We start from the raw sequence: 22,329 nt of genomic DNA, 5'->3' as shown, positions 1-22,329 counted from the left end.
TCTGGTCATCTGATAAAGGTGACCTTGTAGTTGTGTAGCTCCAGAAAAAGAAGGGATATGTGCCACATATCCCATCTTGACTGTTAATGGCAGGGTCAGTGTGAGTTGCCAGCTTCACAGCAGGTGACTAAAGCCCCATTATTCACTCCGTTAAATCTATTCCCGGTGTTTGTCAATTTAGTCCTCATTTAACTGGCCAGTCCTTCACCAGTCCGGTTGTCTCATCTTAAAAATGGGGAATAGCCTTTATCAGGTTGAGTTGATGAAATCATGCTGTGGAGTAAATCATATTTCTAAAGTATATCTTTACACCAGTTAGGGGTGTAGAGATGCATTCCTCCATCTGGACAGATTGTGCCTCAGGAAATACACCTGGAAGATTCTGCACCTATATTTCACTAGTTGCAACAGGACCTGTGCAGTACAGTACAAAACATATTCTCTCTGTTTATTGGCTGGTGTGAAAAACTAGGGTTGCTGGTATTTCAGAAAGAAACATCTGGAAAGGAAGGATCACTAAGAATAAGGTCTTTCTACGTAGGAAGTTTAGGGCTACTGCATATTCCCACTGGTCCCCCTTGTACCAGGGGGACTACAAAGTACTGCCAATTAGAAACTACTTGAATATGTTTTCAGCATGGTGGCCACATGTCCTAGCTTGTAGGTTCAAGAATTTCTGTAGTACCCTTCTGATACTGTGCTCTTAAAAAGGAAGAAAAAAGTCCACAGAGAAGATCTTCACTTGCTTGGCGGTAATCTGATTCCAGCATGGAAACTGGCATTCCCCACTTCTCATCCAGTCCTGTTCTTTTTGTCTGTGTGCCTGCATATCATTGCAACCCAAATGTACTGCTGTATTTGTGATAATATTTTGCACATGTCAAGAAAGTTTCATTTTCTTTAAAAGAAATGAGTGAAGCACAATACCCAAAAGTAAAGTATTTTCTGTGTAATTATGCATGATGCAATAGATCTCTCCACATACTCATGCTTTTTTGTATGACTGTTTTCTAGTTCTCATTCATAAATGTCTGGCTTTCCAAACTATGCCTCTGGCAGGTCTTAACATAAATATCAATTTATTCACCACTTTCTTTTTTAATACTAACATACTTGGCACAGATATTTTTCCTTTCTTTTTTTTTCCAGTCAACATTTCTGTTTAGTTTATGCCCTCTGAAGAACTTTTTGTAACCCACTGTTGTCATTTTATTAGTCACACAGTTGGCACAATTCAGCACAGCCATTCAGCTTACCTTGAGGAAAGCTATACTATTGAGATTTGAAAAACAGTTTTAATACTGAGCGACACAGAGTTATGTTATAATTGTTAATTGGTCAAAACGAATGCTGGAATGAATGCTTCCAGTTTCAGAATAGGTCTACAATGCTTACTAAAAAGGAATCTATGTGTCTGGAAGTTATTAAAACATACTCCTAACAGCATATTTAAATTTAAATCCAGCTAATGAAGCAGTAATTCTCTCCAAAATGTTCCTTCACTTATCCCTTAAGATATTGGATAATATTTAACATGGGTAGTGTCTATTGTTTTGGTACCAGTAAAAACTACATAGTAGAGTGTTTGATTCATGTTGTTTGGCTGGGGAAGCATTTAAAAGTATGTAATGGGTTGTCACTGGTAGGGCAGAATGACTGAATTTGAAGAGATATATTCCACTAAAGACTCTTTTTTTTTTTTTTTTTTTTTTTGGTAGATCAACCTAGTTTGCATAGACTGCTTGACAGAATATAAGCAAATCAGATTTTATGCATTTGCACACATTTTTATAATTTCCAAAGAAATACAGCAATTTCAATGCTGTTCTGTAACTATTTAAAAATGGCTGTTGTTATCCATGTGGTTGTTTCTTTACTTTCTCTATATGGCTGCTTATGGTCTCCTAGAAACTTGTCACTGTGTTTTCTTTTCTGGATGTCAGTGGCATACTTCCTTAGAAACAAGTTGTATTGAGTTGCATTTCCAGAACTGCACAAGCCAGAAAACATGTTTTTATACGTTTACACATCTATAAAAATGCATCATCACTGCCCATGAGGCCCTTGGACAATACCATTTACAAGTCAAAGATGTTTCATTGACTTCACTGGGATTAGGACTGAATCTTAATTTACTGAACAGGGAGAGAATAATCCCATATTACTTACCAGGTTTAAGTCTAAAATGCTGCTGGTTCTGAAAAGTATAAATAGAATCAACCTATTTCTGTAATGCCAATGATACCACTGATAAAATCAAAGCATTGCTTACTTTATATAACAGGCAGATATAAAGCGCCAATATACTTCACAGAGAGGATATTCTCCACCTAAGATGATAAATGTGTTGTTATTTAAGTGCAGTTTGACATTCTCTTGTTAATGTGCAATATAGTTTTGGACAAAATGTATGTTACATTCCTTCTATGTGTTTATCAAATCACACAACTAACGAAGTTATATGTGCATGGGTGTAAAAATAATCAAAAGGACAATCAAAAAGCATCTGACTTCTTAGAAAAATCTGTACCTTCTTTTTAAGAAAAGCTGTTGGTCATAGTAGGATTCTGAGGAGTCACAGGAGTGAAGTAACAGAAATCCATGTAAAGGGATTTTTAAGTGATTAAGGCCTTTCAGTGTTAGTCTCATACTTCCTGAGGAAATCAGCTTCTCCATATTTTCTGTGCACTAAAATCCTAAGTACAAGAATTGTATGAAAAGGCTTTGCCAGAGAAAACAGTTAAACCAGTAATTTGGGTACATGGTAGAATATATTTTGGAATATGGAGATCTGTTTTAATCTCATTTATAATTTCTTCTAAAATGTCAGTCTCTTTCTGATGCTGATGATGTTTATGACTTCTATGAATCCTCAGAGTCATTTGGAAGTGTACTAATCCTCTCAGCCCTCTAATGAAACAAACAGATATTGTCTTCATTTTACGGACAATGATGCTGACTTGTAACAGGAGAAAGGAGGTTTCAGAAGTGGCCTGCTCACATGAGGCACATTAGAATATTTCTTCCTAAACAAGGGAAAGCAGACACTTGGCCAGATTCTGGCCACAATTCCACCTTCCTTTGTCTCCCTGGGGACATAAAGAGAATTGGTAGCAGCCATGAGACTGCTTTAATTTACAGGACCAACCAGTTCCTGTAGCTTCAAGCATGACAGGAGTGATAAGATAGTTTAAAGCTGCCCTTTCTCCTTAGCTGTGATGAGTAGTACTTGGTGCACGTAATATCTAGATCAGTATCTTCATGGCACAGCCAGGATTACAGCTCAGGAGTTCCTGGCTCCCTAGATCATGTTCACAACATTACAGAAGCCAATTCTAAACCCATTTTCTCTTGTAAAAGTTTTGTGGGCCAAATCTTCATTTGACACTAGTTATTATAGATACAGAGCTATGGAGCAATTTACAGCAGCTGAGGATCTGACCTTTAAATGAAATTGTACCAGTGAAGCATTTGCTTAGGCAATGTGTACCGTGGAGATGCCCTGGTTTTGAGAACTCTCCAGCAAACAGGAGGAGGACAGCCGTGGTTATTTGTGAGTTGTGGCCTCTTTCCTGTGTCTGAAATTATTTACCCTATCCATGTCAGACATTGTCATCTCTCCAGTCTTCTGGTCACCTGAAAAAAACACAGGTAAAAGAGTACAGGTAAAAAGAGGCATTATTTGCAATTTAAAGATTAAATAAATATATGATTTCACAAAGGTCAGTTGGTGCTCCCAGAAATCCAAATTATATTTGATTCTTCTGTGCAGTCCAATAAAAGAGAGTTTTTTCCTGGCACTACTGCTTGCTTTTTTATTACTTTTGTATTGTGCTTTGAAAGAAATAAGAAATTGTATTTTTTCCCCCCAAATGAATAACTGTATTGAATTGTTCATACTACCTTAATTTTCTTAAGCTTTACTCCTAAGTAAAGGTTAAGATGCTTTCCAGTATTGCTAATCTAGTTTGCTACCACTAACATGGGAATGCCTGATATTTTTCCGTTTGCAATGTAGTACACACCAGAAGATTTTATCGAATATGACTATGAGTATGGGGATGCAGATTATAAAGAAACTGATACTGTAACAGAGGGACCCCCACTGTTCGAAGAGACAGTAGCACAAACAGAGGTAACAGAATCTGATCTGTTTGTTGTGTGGTGTCCAGCTGTCCCCTACCACATGGTTTGTCAATTTGTGTCTTCTGTATATAAGCTTTATGTTTTCCTTTCACTCATTTCTTTACTCTGTAGCTGTAACACTTGCTTTCAGTTAGAGATGGAAGGTCTCACGGCTGACAGCATTCATCTCACATTTGGTTACCCTTCTTTCATTCATGCTTTCTCAATTTTCTTTTCATTTTATTTATGTTTTCCCATTCCATCTTTCATAACGTTTGCAGAAAAAGAAAGCCATGGTCAAAAAGAAGAAGAGGACAGTGGCCACTAGCTCAAAGGACAAACCTCAAAAGGCCACAACAAAAAAATCTGAAAAATATGCATCCAAGAAGAAGAAAAGTTATCAAGCAGCAACAAAAGACAAACTAGGGGTAAACGTAGCCAAGAAATAATCAAGATCTTTCCCAGGCCAGGACTGGAAGATCTCTGATAATAAGAAAAAATATACCTAACCCCACTAGATGAATACGTCCGGCTAATACCATAACCTGAATAAAAGTGATACCTCTTGAATTTTTCCTACAGGACTTTTTTTAATAACATACCTTTTCTTTAATACTAGGCAAACGTTGTTGATGGATTTCAAGAGTATAGCATAGCTGAAAATGACTATGGGCCCCAGACAGAAGCTCCCTCCAGAACTACTGAAGTAAATGAGGTAATAAGGACTCTTGAGAAAATGGCAGGCAAAAATACTTGCCCACCAAGTGTCAATGATTAAAAAAGCACAAACACATTTTAATGGGATGAACGTCTGTCTGTGTAAATATACATGTCTATACATAACAGCAATTAATACAATTTTATGCTTTCTTAGCCAATATCAGAACCTGCTATTTTCTTGGGCAGAACTCCCATTAATTCTGTAGAGATCTGCTGAATCTTTAGACTGCAGAGCTCATGATTCTGGAAATCATTCAGTGATATATGCTGTGGAAATGCAGGGTTGTTGCATTCAGTGTGGATGTCAATGGAGCTATGTCTAGTATAAACTAAGTTAAATACTAGACATAGTCCTCCTAATCTAAGAGGAATTGAAGTCTCTAATTTTTCCTGTAACTTTTAAGATACAGCATAAAATGAGCCTAACACGAGACAAAGAATGGCTGCAACCATAGCAGCATATTGAAGCTGAGTCAGAAGCCATCATTTCCTTTCAATAGTTCTTCAGCTAACAAAACCAAATTATTTGCCTTTCACTGAGGTTCTATGAAACATTGTATTTTGAACTGTCAAAAAAGATAAAATGATTATTTTGACTTATGTTAGAAACCACGTTTTTAGAAAGCCACAATGACAAGCCTAAACATTATTTTAAGATTACTACACCTAAAGCCAGTGTTGATTAATATGTCTGCATATTAATTAATGCTAGTTTTAGAAAAATGATGGCTCATTATAAGAAATATTGTTTTCCTTTTTATTTTATGTTTTCCTTTCAAAATGAAGATATGTTGCTTAAAAGATGTACAAAACTGCCCTCCCTCCCCCACACCCCCCAAACATTTGGAAAGAGAAAAAGAGTCCATGTTTGTTTTTTGGTTTTCCTCCTATGTATCTTGGAAGGTGACGGTGGATTAAGATATATTTTACTCCTTCTACTGTAAACTGTTCTTGTGTTAAATTTCATGTTTACTTCTCACAAGTTGATCAACAGAGGCATATTTAAATCGTTCTGTTTCTTGGGCAATTGTAGGCCAATTGTACAATAGTACAGTTGTTATGAGGTAGATCCAAAGTGCTAAATGGTTTCCTCAGTGAGAGGGGTTCTGCATAAAGGCAAAATTTGGCTTAGAATCAGTTCAGATCTGCATTTACACTAGCTGTAAGGCGAAAGTCATAGTTCTGTGGCTAATGGAATTAGGCAACTGTTAAATCAGAATCTGGCCTTCTATTTTAATTGCATTATATTTCAATATCATGGTTAGATCAAGATATTTTTAATTACTCTCGATGTTGATTAGCATTATAATGCACTTTTAAGATTGTACTAGTTCATCTTGTCTGACCATCTAGAATATCCATCTCATATTAGCGACATCTGAGCTTTGATTTCTTTCAAAAGTATCCTTTCAAGAGACCTCTGTAACAGAATAAAGCAATCCTCTTTTTTTTTTTTTTTTTTTTTTTTCACAAATGGTTTTGTACATCTCCAATATAGCATTCATTTAAATTGCTTTGGTGCTTGTAAGTTGGTTGCTTGGTTTGACAGTTTACATACTTGAAGTTGAAAGCTTAGATTTCAGAAACGTTAAAATTAATCTGAGTTTTGGAGGTGGAATTTGACTCAGCCAAAAAATATATAAATTGCCATGACAAACATGAACCATGACTTTTTGAGTGATAAATAAACTGCAAAATCATTTACAAGAGAAAAGAAGTTGAAACATTTACCTCAGCATTGGTATTTATAGACACAAAATAATAAAGAAGACTGGGCTTAACTAAAGTGATGCTTGGACTTCCTGTGCATTGTTACTGTAAAAAGGTCTGAATTTATTCACTGCTCATTGCAGTGCATTCATTCATGAATTCTTGTAAGTGTGAAACCAAGCAGGGAAATTTAGCTATATTTGGCACTAAAGTGACATTAAGCAAGCAGTACACATAGCATACTGGATATATCGAATTTAATGGTTTTGGAAATAAAAAAAGTGCATATGAAAGCATTACTTCTTTGTACTACTTATACAAAGATCTTTTAATTACTCTGAAAGGCTGGACTTCCATTCCTTCAGACTCTAATTAAAAGACAATATGCTGTAGTTCTACTGTTCTTTCTTCTTTTGACAAGTCATCATGGTGGATCAGCATATGCTTACAGTGCTTTACTAACAATAACTCACGTATTCCTCCTATTCCCAAATCTTTGCTACTGATATGAATAGCAAAATCCTGTTGAAGAAGTATTTGCTGAAGAATACATAACTGGAGAGGATTATGATAAAAAAACTGAGGAAACTGAATATGGAAGCAGAGGAGTAGACCTCAGTGAATCTGATCTGCTGGTAGATGGAGATTTAGGCGAATATGATTTTTATGAATATAAAGAATATGAAGAGAAACCAACTGATTCCACTAATGAGGAGTTTGGTCCAGGTGTTCCCGCAGAGACCGATATCACAGAAACAAGCGTAAGTTGATTGAAGGCATAATGCAGATTAATTTAATTTAGTGATTCTTTTATAGTTGTACAGTCTCAGAAGTGTACAGAGCCTGATCCAGAGCTCCTTGTACATATTAGATATATTCTCACTTTTGATAGGCTTTGGATCAAGCCCATCCTCTTGTTTGAGTAATCCTGAACTTTTTATTTTTATTAAATGCAGGGGTTTTGTCCCTTTTGGTGAAGGGAGTAAGGGAGGGTTGAAGATGGGAGGGAAAGTAAAGAAGCGGAATTCCAAAAATAAATGATAAAATGAAGTTTTAAAAATCTTTCTAAACTAGAGCTAAAGCTGGAAAGAATGTGAGTTCTAATGCAGGTGCAAGTACTGTAATTAATATTTTTATATGATCACCCTAAGAAGTTGAAATGCATATAAGTGTCTAGAATCCTATGGCTTCTGCTATTTTCCAGGGAGAAAATTCATGAGTGGGAAGGTGAAGGTCTGAACCCTTTCATGAAAATAAGCTTAGTCAATGGTGACAAGTTTATGACCTTGCAGGAGTGATTTAACAGCTCGGTTTATATAAAGGAAGATAGAATGACATGGTGGATCCTGTGAATCATGCTCTTTTTTGTGTGTTTTATAGCTCTCTCTTTCCCTCTGACTTAATCACAGGCTTAACAGCAAGGCTTTAATTTTCCTTTAGTTGTGCCAAGATCCTCGTTTACCAGTTTACCAGACTGTGGAAGCTGCAAAGAAAACTAATATGACTAAGACTGGAAGCAAAATTAATTCCTACTTGGATTTTTAATTGGGAAGGCCCTGAATATAGTAGGAAAGGAGAATTTTGTTTGCAGTATTTGCTCAGTCTTATCTTTATTTTATCCTCACAAACTCCAAACTTCAGTTTACAAAGGATCCAAGAAATAACAGCAAATGCTGTGAGGTTGCTTTTCTCTGCCAACCTTGAAACCCATACTTCTGTATTTCATTTATCACTCCTTTCTAAACCCTGTTGGGGTCATTGTATTTTTTAATGATCCTTATCTATGCAATGTGATACAAGCTTACTTTTTTCCTTCTAGCACAGATGGGGACACTGTGGCAGAATCACACAGAAAAGGTCAGATTATCTGCAAAGCAAAGAGCCCATAAGGCACCATTTGTGCCTGCATTAAGCAGATGACTGTGTAGACTCTATCCCCTGGTGTAAATTTCAACTTAAAATGCTTTGCTACAAAACCGAAGGAGTCAGGAAGCTTGAATTAGAACCCAGGCTCTGACCTGTGCCAGCTTTATTACAACTCTCATCTCCTGAACCAGATATATCATATCATTTTCCTTTGACATATGGATGTATTTGGAACAAGTGAAGTTCTACCTTGGATAAAAAAGTCAAGACAAAAAGTCCTCAGTACTTGGAAACTTTCAAAAAAGGGGCAATATTTCCAAAGACGGAGACCTGATGTAATTTTTTACAACCAATTTTCATTAGTATAATAAGACATATTTATCTATGCCTCTTGCTACTTGATTTTTATGAACGATTGCATGATTACTAGTGAGATCTGTGCCTTTATAAATTAATACAAAATCCACAAGCCATGAATCTATATCTCTGTTTTTCCTTTCCAAAATATTTCATATTGAAATAATGTAACATTATCCTTAAGATTTTCAAATCCCCAGTTATTTTAGTGTAAATGTGGAATCACTCTACTGAAATAAAAAATTCATTACAAATTTTCATCTGATCAGAGCTGAATTTAATTTCTAGTTTGCAGTGGATATGTTAGCAATCAAGAGAGGTACTTCTGAAGAAAAACACATATCTCCTGATTTGAAAAAAAAAAAAAACAGTTTCTTTTTCTTTGTTTGAAACTTGAATCTGTCTGTAGTCTGCCATTAGCATGTGTTACTGACCTGTTGTTTTAGGTACTTCTGTTATCTTAATCCTCAACCCAAAACTTCCCATAGAGCTGAACCTAAAAGAATTTTGCAGTTGATTGTAATCCATGTAGTTAGGAGGCATAACTGGCTATCCATGAAATATTATTTAATGTTTCCAATGCCACTTAAGTCCTTTTTCGTTTATACCATGAAGTCACAGACTCTTCTCAGACTAATTTACATGTTGTGGATGTCTAATGAATGAAATTAGGAGCTTGAGGGGTGCTGTCCATATGGGACCAAGGGATCTTTCTTTCCAGCTTACTTTAGGCTTGCTTGACTCGGAAAGCCATGAAGAATCATTGTTAATTACCAAGAATATGTCCATTCAAATAAGAAGAGAAACAACTTTGTGACTTGCACATAGAAGTTCTAGATTCTTAGTCCAAAGTCCTAATGCAAACCATGGGATGCAAACTGTTGTATCTCATTGCAAAAACTACAAATGGGCAAATCCAATAATTTGAAAAGTATGCAAGCAGTTTTTGCATTTTTCATTTCTCATGTATTAAATATTTTTTATTTATATGGTTTGTGCCTGTGATGTGTTTTTCGTAGCAGAGATCTATTCCAGCTTTAGCTTTCAGTTACAGGTTGCTACAGTTCTTTATTGTACCAGGTCCTTAGACCTTATACTTATTTTCATTTTTGGGGCTGTTTTTACTGGCCAGGTGACTGGACATGGGGCTTATGGAGAAAAAGGCCAAAAGGGAGAACCAGCTGTGATTGAACCTGTAAGTACAGATGTGGGTGAGTTTTTCTTTAGCACTATGTAACATACGTACACTGTTGATACATCATTATCAAACCATGTTGTTCATAATAGGATGACAGTAACGTTATCCATGATATCTGAAACAATCACCTGCAGCGTGGATGGTGTAAAAGTGATAACAGACAGTATCCTGTTCAGCCTTCTCTTTCGGTTACTCAGAGGACTAACCACATGTTCCTTAAAACAAGGAGAATCTTCAGAGGAAATCAGAGGAAATCTTCAGAGGAAAACAGAGCATAGATCTGCTCTTCAGGCCGTTTAGTAACTACAGCTTGGACCAACCTACAGAGATATCTTCCAGCTTAGGCACAAGTAACACTGTAACTACAGGTTTCAGTGTGGGCAAAGAAGTCTGTCTGAGAAGTTAAATAAATGCTTGTATGTTTAACCTGTGCTGGTGCAATCAAACTGCTAAAAGTTTAATTAAATGCTTTCTTTGGATGTTACAACTTCGTCATAAGCACAGTAATGGATCAGTAGCTTACAGAATTTTTCTCATCTTTAAATAACAGTGTAGTCACTAAGTGGCTTTTACAGTAGGACAAAGTTATATTGTAGCATCATGCTTAACAGAAACTAAAATGTAACTGAATTTAAAAGTAGACATAGATGATACAAAAATAATAATTTTATAATATCTAGCAGGAGTTGAATGCCAGTGTGGTTTACTCTTCTAGAATTTTCAAGGACTGCTTTCAAATATGTATTTGACCCAAATAGAAATTAAAATTTAATCTGTTTTTTATTTCATAGAAAATTAGGTACAGAAATATCAAGGGAAAAAATTAGCTTAAGTTGAAGCCTGATAAAATACTATGATGTGTCATTGTTACCTAAATATCAAAGGTCTGGATTCTGTGATCCAAAAGCTCCCTTTTCATTCTATAGTCCTATCCCAGGATTAGCATTTGGTTAAGCTGCTGATCACGAAAGATAAAGGACTACAATAATGAACAAGTTACAAATTCAAGATTATGACCTCTCTGTTGTGATACGTGAAGAAGCTCACAGTGTGTTAGCGCATAAAATGCATGGCTTTTTTAAACCATTGCAAGATACATTTAATTTACATCCATAATACTGAAGAGTTATCCACTGCCCATCTCCAGCACTGTTGGAGTTCACTACAGCTAGCTTCAAGCCTGTTTGTCCAGTCCTCCTTCCTATGGAAAGCCAAGTACAAGTGAGGATCATGTATTCGTGGGTCTTACCATGACCTGGCATCTCGACTAGCGTCTGCACTCAAAAAAGGGAACTAGGAGGTGCTATAAGACCCACAACATAGAAATAGCCAGAGCTATTCACATCAAATTCTTTAACAGCATTAAAAATATATATATATATATTTTGAATCAAGTACTATGAGATCCCTCCAGCCTAGAATTCTGTCTCACTTTTAAAGCCACACAGCAATTCAGATTCCAATTCTAGTAACTGTGGAGAGAAGATCCCCAGAAAACTTTACCAAAACACTAAGAAATACTAACTTTAGTAGTTCAGCTAAAAAGATGTTTTATATTTTTCTCCAAGACATGACCAATTTAGTATCTTTTTTCATCCCTAAGGGTATGCTCATTGAAGGACCACCAGGACCAAGAGGACCTGCTGTAAGTAGATTAATCACAATTTCCTTTTATTGCCTTTGATTTATCCACTGTGCTTTGGTATTCATGAGTTAACACAATTAATATTGGTCTTACAATAGTTCCCAAATGGTATATTGGACTTAGAGTTTTTAGAGGGGAGTAAAAAAGGGTCATCTCCAGCATTTTCAGTGACAGTGTGCTACAAGGTGAGTGCACGTGAAAATCAAACTTTTGAATGTTGACTATAAATCTTTGAAAGACAAAAAAATATGCCACCTTATAAATTATTTTATCCAAATATGTGTTCAACATAACTTTCTAGAGAAAAAATAGTTCAAAAATGCTGCAAGCCGCCATTCAGCATAATAAAGTCATTCATTTTCCATAGGGTCTTACAGGTCCCCCAGGTCTACAAGGTCCTGTTGGCCCTCCAGGTGACCCTGGTGAAAGGGTAAGTCAACATACAGATTATCCTGCGTATTCATGGTATGTCTTGCACTACTTGCTACAAGAGTAAGTGGGTCGGGTCCTGATCTGAAATATATATACACATAGGTTAAGAAACTTCAGTGGAACTGAGGCTGATTTTCTCAGCTGAGCAAATGAACTGAGAATCTGGACAAACATTTCCTTAGCGGTAGAAATATGTACTGTAAATACAGGAAAAAAGTTAAGTTCCTTTTTGTCTATATTTCTCTGTTTTGATGTGAATTATTTTAGAATACAATAAAGCAATAGGTACAAACATTTCATATGGATTTGAATGAGTTTAAAAAAAAATCAGTATGACCTCAGCTATAACAGGTAGAGATACAGAGAAAAACAAGCTCTGCAGAATAAAAATACACATGGAAATATTGAAAGTGATGGATAATATTTAGATGATCCAGGCAGAATTTATTTGCCATATTAAATAACATACTGCATGAGAACCCTATTCAGTCATGAATATAATTGAAATTTAAGCTCTTATTTTAGTCTGACATGTTCTCACAAACCTTTTCTTACTGCCACAACTAACACAATTTTGAAACAGCCTAAATATATTTATTTGAGGAAAATATGCTACAAAAAAACTTTCCTGAGTTTTATGAGTGATAGTTTACTGATAAGTCTAGCATGTTCATGCTGTATTTGTGTATAGAAGACGTTGAGAAGATGCTATTGCTTCACTGAATAATGAGATAATGTTAAAATCCCAACGATGCTTCATCTTGATAGTAAGTCAGCATCCACATTTCTTTCATATTTCTTTCCTGTAGATTAACTAAACAACATATTTTGGAATTTAAACTTATAAAAAGGGAATTTTAACACATTGTAATGGAATAACTACTGATAGTACTTAGTTTTTTAACTAACTGCTTACTGAAATAATCATAAAGAAATTCTTGACTAAACACATCATGTGCCTGTCATGGAACACACTTCATATTTTATATAAAAAAGGACACATTACACAAATAAATAAATGTAGAAATGAGTTACCAAACTCATAAGAACAACATAGATTTCTGCAACCATATTCTGCTGTCAGATTCCATCCTAATGAAATAACATGTCTTACTTTAAATTTTAAACATATGTAGACAGGTTCGGGTTTTTGCTTAAACAACAATCAGTGTATATGAATAAAGGCTCTAGCTCTTGCTATAACTATTCTGACTACTTTTCATCTTAGGTAAAAAATTTAGAAAACTAACATTCTGAGAAAATTACCACTCAAGAAAAGCACGTTTCAAATTTTTTTTTTTATTTTTTTTAATTTTAAAAAGCTCACAGTAGTACCTAGAATACTTGAGAATGTTGTTTAAGCACAGAACTACAGAACAATTAGTTGAGAAATACACCCCTTTTTGTAGTTGCCTGTGGTGCTTCAGCTTTTGTACTAAATTATTATATCATTCTAATCCTAATAAAGGTTATAAGACAATTGAGAAATGAATGAAAATACCATTCTGGAAAGGACCATAAGTGGTCCCACTTTTACTTAATGTAGGGAAGAATTTCACTCATGGAAAATGGTGCAATGGAAGAAGAAAGTGAAAACTAATCTAATCTTCAGTTTCATCTTCAGTAGTCTACTTTTCATCTTCTGATCTAATCTTTCAGTTCTAATCTTCACAAAGACTCATAATCATATGGCATAAAGTCACTGCAGGTCAGAGTGAAGGTTCTTTGGGTGCTTTGCAAGTGCATTTAATTTTTTTTCTCTTTTTTAACCTTAACTCAAAATTGTCTGGGTATATAATGGTTCCTTTTAACAATTACAACATTTTATTCAATATTTTACATCTGAATTAGTAATAATTCTCAATTTAAGATTTATCTGTAGTATGTTATTAGTAGGGAATTATTTTTTTATGCTTCAGGCTTTTTTGAAAAAAGAGCTCAAACAGACTCCAGGCTACTGATCTTAATTCTTGAAGAGGGGAAAAAACACCAACATTTTTCGGATCAGCTTTCCCATTGTTTTGTTCAACTCCTGAGAAGCAGAAGGAACCAGTTAAGACAGTTTGATGTTTGTTGGTCTGTCATTGCAACCCTGCAGAGAGTCATTCTGGTGAATGAGTACTTTGTTTGGCAGACATGCAGCAGGCAAATGAGCACTCCTGATGCAGGTCCTTCCTGCCCTTGACAGCTTCAGCTAGTAAAAATGCAGCATGCAAATTGCTGAGAGGAAAGGTGCAATTATAAATCTAACTGTTGTCACAACAGCAATAGTTATCTATGCAGAATGTTGGATCAATAATCATGAGCATCATGTACACACACTGGTACATTTCTTCAGCTCCAGCTTACACAAAAAGTTTAGCTCTTTCTAAACTGTAAGGAAGAAGTAGACTTCATAAAAAACAGATTTCAAGTCCTAGCTGCAGGACTTATGTAGTCTTTGAAAATTAAGCCTACTCAAATTGTTTAAAGAGAATCAGCAGTAAAGGAAACACTGGAACACAATGCAAATCTCAGCTCAGCCCACCCTATGAAATCATGAGCAGAACCTCCGTAATTAGGTACTGCATACTCCATTTTTTAATATAATTTGTAAGTAAAATAATTAAAGAGAATAGCTTTCTTCCCTATTGCTGAATGTCTTCCCCAAACCCAGTTCTTTAATTACCTCACTAATAATGAATAACATTCCCAAAGCATTTGCAAAGAGAATATTAAACCTCCAAGTGCATCGTTATGAATACGAGTGTAAATGTGTGTGAGTGACTAAAAAGGTTTATCTTATATAACTGTCTTTTTGTTCTCATACCTTTTTCTCTCATCCTTTGTTCTTTTAGGGTCCACCTGGTCGCCCTGGTCTCCCTGGTGCTGATGGTTTAGCAGGTCCCCCGGGTACCATGTTAATGTTGCCAGTAAGTTGTATTACGATTACAGGGTAGTCAGCCTCCAAAAAGAGGAAGTGCGTTTCAAGAAATGTATAGGTGTTTTCTTTTTTCATCTGATTTTGTCTTTGGAATGAGAGATGATTGTATGGTGTAAGCATTTGAAGATCATATGGTACCTTTTTTTCCTCAAACAAAGCATATGCTTTAGCTCCTGCATGGCTGCCAGATTGGAACCTACGTGAATGTGCTACACTCACTGAAATCCTTCTTATATTTTCAACAGTAACTGTTATTTGCTACTATATGTCCTAAACAAGGAGTTTGCTGTTGCACAAAGGGCATGTACTCCCAGCAGGCGTGTGTGCTTTCAAGTCTCCTTGACGTGGAGAATTTTAAGCATTCCATGCTTAAAATTGGACTTCAGTGTCCTCTTTGAAGAGTCAGTGCATCCTTTGAATAGAAATATATGCACATAGCCAGCTCTGCTCCCACTGGAGTCAAAGCAAAACACCATCTGTTTTAGCAGGTGGAGGAACAAGCCCAAAGCTTTTAAAGTATCTTGCAGCTTTGTGGTATGAAAAGTACTATATGCATGGAATTCATTATTCCTAAGTGTGTGTGTGTATGTGAAAGCTCTGATGAGTACTGCCATCCCAGAGAATTGATGAACCAACTGTAAACGAAGGGACAGTATTTTCGGTAAGTAAAGCAAAGTAAGTAAGAAGTCTCAGAGCTGTAGTTGCTGCAGTTCTGATACAGGAGGCAGGATTCCATCAGTATCAGTGAGGAAAGGATGATTTTGTAAAGTTTATTTTCTATTTATGAAAATATCAATTGAAGTTTATTAAAATAAGCTAATGTTTTTGACCTCGTGCTTGCACCAAGTTCTGTTACCACAGCTGGCTGTGTAACAGAAATATTTGTTTACCAATAATTAGTTGATGGAAAAATGCCACTACTCCTCAGGGGAATTATTCGCAAATCATTCTTCCATCTGTAATCGCTGTAACAGTTTGCTCCATTAAAGGTAGTAAATGTGAACTAATACATAACCTATCAGTCACTTTGGAAAATCTCACTAGCTTTATTTTTACATCTTAATGAACATCACCACAAGTGATTTACCAAGTCAAACCAGAAATTTCTCAGGAAGGAAGAAATTGGCTTCAGGTCTCCCAAATTCCAGCCTAGTAGTTTAACCACCATCCAGAATTCTTTTCCACATTTATAAACCCCACTGAGAAGCCACCATCCTTTTATAACAGGTGACCTGCTTACTAGCTTGAGAGCCATCCTGGTATAAAGGAGTAAACAGGTGGAATCGAATCTAGCAGAGGCAGGCTGTGTTGTCACAGAGATACATTCAAAACACCAAGTAACGTGCGGGAGACAGCTTTTGTGGGATGTGTGGCTCTTCGTCATCACGTGTGGGGCTTGAATTCATCAAAATGGCTTCACCTTTTCAATGGATGCAAGACAACAAATTTAGGCACTTTTGCTTGGAAAAATACTTTGAAAATGTGGTTGATTCCACATTATGCAGATCCCTACAAACCACCTGGCCTCCTTTCAAATGATAGAAGGCTTGGTAGTTCTCTTCTCATGTTAGAAAAAGTCAGGTGCTCATTTGTGGGGGCTTAAAGCAATAAGTTTTCCATCACTTTCCAAAAAAATCCTTCCATTCTGATAATAATATGACGGCAGGAGAAAGACCTCAGTTACTGTGCCAACTCTGGATGTAGGCAAACTGAACAAACTGTTGCAGGCAGTGAAAGATTCATGGCCTTGATATCTACTGTGCCTATGCCATACCTTTGAAAAGCCATGCTTCTTGTTGCAGCTTAGTGTCTCTGCAACATTGCAAAGCTTCTGCTAGCAGTTTCATGAGCATAAAAGTCCAGGAGTGCAGCAATAAGTACTTAAATTTTATTCTGTAATTTATTTTGAGATTGTCAGAAATGACACCAAACTGTTTCATTTTAGATACCAAACATTTTTCAAATTGAAGTCTGCCTTAAATTGAATTGCATTTTTCTGTGGGTAGCTACCAATGTACAGAGAAGTAATTAATTTTGATACATATTTTTAATGAGGTTTTGGAGATAATTAGTCTATTTTGGCCTCTTCTTGAACCAAATAAACAAGCAAACAAAATGAAAACCAGAATCCTATGAAATCAAGAAAATGTTTGCTCTAAGGGATTAGATTTGCACTTCAGTTCTAAACTATTAACAATGAGTTAATATTCATGCTCGATCCAGTGGCCTCAATGCAGCACTCTTCTCAAGTTAGTGGAATGAACTAAAGACTGAGACCTTGTGTTTTTGAAGTGGTTTACACAGTTGCAGCAAATAACAAGTATGGATTTAATTTGATAAATTCTGAATCCTTTTCTTGTTTTGATACTTGCAGTTCCGCTTTGGTGGAGATGGTGAGAAGGGCCCAACAGTCTCAGCTCAGGAAGCTCAAGCACAAGCTATTCTTCAGCAAGCTAGGGTGAGCACAAGGAGCCTGCAAACAAAACTGCCGCAAGGGTACAGCTCCAAAAAATTTCCATTTTATATCATGCAGGATGTGAAGTAAAGAGCTCTATCGTCTCATCACAGTAGTTATCTTTATTGACAACTGAGTCAATGATGGGGGCTATTTGCTAATGCATTATGAAATTGTATTAATGTAGAATTTGTATGCTGGCTGGCAGCTTTTTCTTGATACCTGTTGTTTTGTTCTGTTTGTTTTCTCAGATCGCCATGAGAGGTCCACCTGGTCCCATGGGACTCACTGGAAGACCAGGTCCCGTGGTATGTAAACAGAACAGGGGCACAGGTTTAAAAACACAGTAGCACAAGTACATGGATCTCATTCTGGCCTTGCCTGCACCTCTGTATTTGTACTTATTTTATCTGAAAAGAAACTCATATAATTAAAGCCATAGTTCGTATTCTTATTCAAGGCCTGCAATGCAACCTGAATACTAAATCAGTTTTTATTGTACATTTTGAGGTGTTTGGATAGAGCACACCAGTAGGCTTACAAAACTAGTGAATAGTTTTACATAAGTAACTACATATGCCTCTACAGTCAGTCATCTCTGTAATAATATTTACAAAATTTCATGTGGTAAATACAAAATTGTACAGAAGGAGATGCTAAAGCAAGAGTGTGCAAAATGACCTTGGCTCACTATTTAAGCTGAATCTGGAAAGTTCTTAAGAGACATTCCTACATACAGACTTCTAAAAGAATTGTACTTTTTTACTTCAGTCCTGAATTTGGCTTGACCGCTAATACTGAATGATCTGGAAAATGGCCTTATGGATGTTAAAAAAGCTTAATATTTGTACAAAGTCTATACATGGAACACAACAGTTTTTCTGATGACATGCAAAACAACTCTTTGATCACAAATAGGTTTGCCTCTGTAATCCCTACAAACACATTAAAAGGCCAATACTCACAATGAAAGAATAAAAAAAAGGAATATTTTAGGGAGCATAAGGAATACTCTGGATCATGTTCTTCCCTGATCCTAGCAGCTTAGCATTCTCTTCAGTGACTCTTGAAAGCTACATGATGTTGTATTCTTGGTTGGCTTGGTAGTGCTTTGCCTCACCTTCATATAGCATCAAAAAATCTGTTCCAGATTATGCTGTCCTCCAAATTGGCCAGTCTCATGAACCCAGTCTGTTTATCTAGGTGAAATTTACTGTTTTCAGGTAAATTTTAGCTAAATATCCCACCAGAATCTCACTTGGTCCCCAGAAACTGAAATCACTGGACTTTACTTATATTTGTAAGCAGACAAGAGCAATTCTTTTCTAGAGTAGTTCTTCCAAAGTAAATAGTTGCCATCAAACAGAGAATTTGGCTCACAGACTCCTGATTGATCACGATTAGGTATGCAATACTTACAAATAGTCAAACATGTTGGGTCTGTTTAACAAACTAATACACTATTTCCGGCAGTGTATTTAAATCAAGAGACCTGCAGGATAACATTCAGTCTATACAGACAAAATAACTATAGAACTGCTGTAAGCAAGGAATTCATTTGTAAAGACTGGTATAATATTGACAGTGGGTTGTATACCTTTAGCTGAGGTATAACCTGGCCTCATACTCATGCTTTCATGTTTTAAAAGCCTTCATGAATTTCTGTATGCAAAGTTCAACAAATGAATACTACTAATAGTTGTTTTGCTTCTAAGCCACCAGGAGGCTCTAGAAATCCAACTCTTTGATCTGGCAACATTTTTGGCCTACAGTTCCAGAAGCAACTACAGGTTCTTGGTCTGTCAATTGTTTGTGTGCCCAGCTTATTTTAAGAATGAAAGAATTGGAGCTTTTACTCTTAATATCAATTGTATTTTGTTAAATTATTAGTAGCCAATAAGATACATTTAGAAACATATCAGTTATTGAAAGTCTTAAACATAGCACTGTCAAAGCCCCAGTCTAGCTTCAACTGAGTCTGGAGTCCACATGCTTAATTAACATAGAATACAAAATAAATTTCTGCCTACTGATATTAAATGTAATCAGTTATATTAATTAAAAGCAGAGCTTACATCAGGGAAACCCAAACAGGCAGTCACCACCTACCAAAGCCACTTTTCTTTCCACTGTGAGTACCAGCTCAGGATCTGATTTTCAGTTTGCTAAGGACTTGATTCAATACTTGCGCAGTCAGTGGGAATCTTTCCACTCCAGGATGCTAGACTGAGCACTAAGCCAAGCCATGAGACCACTTCTTTCTCTGAAGGGTCACTATGGTGAATATAGGAGGATTATCAATTTTCCAAGATCTGCAAGATTCGTTTCGTATTAAAATACATACATTTGTTCACGACCTATTTCAGAGGTCAGAAATGCAAAAATTCTTTTGCCCATAATAGTGAACTCCAGTATGTTCCTTCCCTGAGCCTGTGTTCTGTGTGAGCATGTCAAGTTTTTTTGGTTTGTTTTGTCTATTTTTATGAGACCACTATTAAGAAAACACAAACTTACTTTGACTAGATCTGCCCTAGATTCCATGTACAGTATCTTACCCTGGATGAAGATCTGTTTGAGGTCTGTTTATGAGTAAACTTTTCTCTGAAAATCTGTATCATCATTTAATGATAGTAAAGAGATGCAGTTATATAGATTTTTCCACTTCTTCAGAGACAGATGCACAAAGACCTTGATTAAAACATCACTGAAATTCATGACAAGATTAGACAGGGTATTTTTCATTGACTATAGTGATCTTTGGATTGAACTCCAAGACTCTCTTACTTTCTGTACAACACAGAAATAGATAAAGAAAGGTGGCTGTCATTTCTGTTGCCTTCCCTACAGCGGATGTACTTCTGTTTGCATGACTTATGTTCTTACTGTGCTCATATTTAGCTCTCAAATATTAATAAAGAACAAAGGGTTACATTTGATCCCGTTCAAATCAATGGGAGTTTTCTTTGGTAATAGAAAGATTTTTGGCCCAGTTAGGCCCAGTGTCTAAACAATGATATATCAGGGTATATCTGCAGATTCGAATGGTGAATTCACAATTCCTAATGAATAGGGAATAGTTTGTTTTTTCTCCCTGTAATTAATGTGTAGAAATAGATAGTAACCTTCATTTAAGGAGTTTTTTGTATATTTAAACAATATGCCTTGCTTTTTTCATCAAGGGTGGACCTGGAGCAGCAGGTGCTAAGGGTGAAAGTGGTGAACCAGGTCCCCAGGTACAGTAATATTGCCTGTTATGTTTGAGCTTGTTTATCTTTAAGAAAATGCATTCATATCACTTAGAAGAAATCAATCAATGATATGCTTTCCACATGCAATTGAAGAAAAATAGCTTTTAGAATGCTATCCTAATTAAATGCAACAGCTTGATTGTTCACTTTGAAATATGAAAGTAACAATCTTTATATAACAAAGAGCAATTATCACAGGTAGAGTGTCATCATTTGAAAACCTGTTTTAAAATTGTCTCTTCAGGCTCTTTTCTCTGTTAAATAATCATATGTCAGTCTGCAATTGTATGACCTTGGGCTCTGATCTTATCAGATCTCATAAGGTGAGAGAGGTTGAATTTAACTGGTAATTAAACATGATATTTTCAAGAAAGACATGACATAGCAAGAATAAGTCTTTAGGAATCAGTGCATGCTTTTCTTCTCAGCTTACTATTATGTCAGCTCATGTGAAGTGATGTTAAAGAGCACTGAAACGCATTGAAATCTTTCAGCTTAAACCTAAAAGTAATAGGGGGTTCTTAAAGAAATTATGACAGGAGTCTCTGGAAAAATGATTTTGCCAGATCTCAGGTGGTATCATGGATATGCTACATTTTTAAGTGCTTGTCTTAAAACTCCACATAGATATTTGAAGAGGAAAAATAAAGCAATTAAAAAAGCACTTCGAACAGCTGGTCAGTCTTCCAGTTTGCTTACTTACATTTTTAGTATCTTTTCTCTTCCTACTCAGTGTTTTTGGATGGCTAGTCCTTGCCATTGCTATTTTCACCTGAAGAAGATGCATTTGGATGGGGGATGAGAAAGCTTCCACAGAAACATATGCCCACACAGTCATCAGTGAAAGTTACATATGTTTGAAAAGTGGAATTAGGTTTTTCGGTCTGAGGTAATTTGGTCTCCCTGTAGTTAAAACTGTGCTGTGTAAAGCTAAGACAGCATGTGAGCTGTTTACCAGCACAACTCATGGTTGTGTATGAGTTAGGGATCTGAAATAAGCACTCTCCAGTTTTCATCAAATAATTATTATGTAACTAAAATAATTTTGGCATGAGAAGAAGGGTTTTCAAATGACAGGACTGAGATCTTCAAAGCCATGAAAAGAAAGTAAGAAGCTTTTATGTTAAAAGGACCAATTATGCCATGTATAGTGCCATCCCATGAAAACTAGTGTTAAAATCAGTAGTGCTAAGGCCAGTTTGGATGCCCATGTTCTGTTAAAACTAATGGGACTTTGGAAACCAGAATCCATCTCCTGGGAAAAAATGCAGCTTTGTGTATAAAAAGATGTTATCTTGTTCCTAAGGTGAGACATTTAACTAGCTTTTTGCTGACATAAATGTGTTTCTAAGAATTACACTCTTTACATTCAGGGTCCTCGTGGTGTTCAAGGTGCCCCTGGTCCAAGTGGAAAAGCTGGCAAAAGGGTAGGTAGCGTATGGATCAGTCCTGCTCTGGGTAAATAGTTTCTATTTAAATATTAACTGATTCCACTGCATTTTCAAATGTTTGCCCCTTTGGGTTTTTGCAGGGACGTCCTGGAGCTGATGGTGCCAGAGGAATGCCAGGAGAACCTGGTGCAAAGGTAAATAATAATGGACCTGAGGCTTTATTTCAGTCTTGGAATGGGCTAGACAGATTTTATGCAGG

The 22,329-nt window shown here is 36.1% G+C and overlaps 1 protein-coding gene across 3 annotated transcripts in view; it reads left to right on the top strand.

Annotated features, from left to right (window-relative positions):
• COL11A1 (collagen type XI alpha 1 chain) overlaps window positions 1-22,329 on the top strand; it is a gene marked incomplete at both ends in the record, with an annotated part of 161,159 nt that overhangs the window by 47,286 nt on the left and 91,544 nt on the right. Inside the window, 13 exons of one of the 3 annotated variants that reach the window (XM_082312408.1) lie at window positions 4,019-4,135; window positions 4,407-4,553; window positions 4,745-4,840; window positions 7,071-7,316; window positions 9,911-9,973; window positions 11,580-11,621; window positions 11,989-12,051; window positions 14,891-14,965; window positions 17,351-17,434; window positions 17,683-17,739; window positions 20,611-20,664; window positions 22,053-22,106; window positions 22,211-22,264. In XM_082312408.1, coding sequence (XP_082168534.1) covers window positions 4,019-4,135; window positions 4,407-4,553; window positions 4,745-4,840; window positions 7,071-7,316; window positions 9,911-9,973; window positions 11,580-11,621; window positions 11,989-12,051; window positions 14,891-14,965; window positions 17,351-17,434; window positions 17,683-17,739; window positions 20,611-20,664; window positions 22,053-22,106; window positions 22,211-22,264 — 1,152 coding nt within the window. Of the gene's footprint in view, window positions 1-4,018; window positions 4,136-4,406; window positions 4,560-4,744; window positions 4,841-7,070; window positions 7,317-9,910; window positions 9,974-11,579; window positions 11,622-11,988; window positions 12,052-14,890; window positions 14,966-17,350; window positions 17,435-17,682; window positions 17,740-20,610; window positions 20,665-22,052; window positions 22,107-22,210; window positions 22,265-22,329 lie in introns of all 3 variants that reach the window. The other 2 variants (XM_082312409.1, XM_082312410.1) reach the window with 2 other exon arrangements.

This window comes from Platalea leucorodia (genome assembly GCF_965183815.1).
Source record: "Platalea leucorodia genome assembly, chromosome: 5".
Classification (NCBI taxonomy): domain Eukaryota; kingdom Metazoa; phylum Chordata; class Aves; order Pelecaniformes; family Threskiornithidae; genus Platalea; species Platalea leucorodia.
The sequence above is the reverse complement of the archived record's forward strand: the minus strand, read 5'-3'. Positions and strand labels throughout refer to the sequence as shown.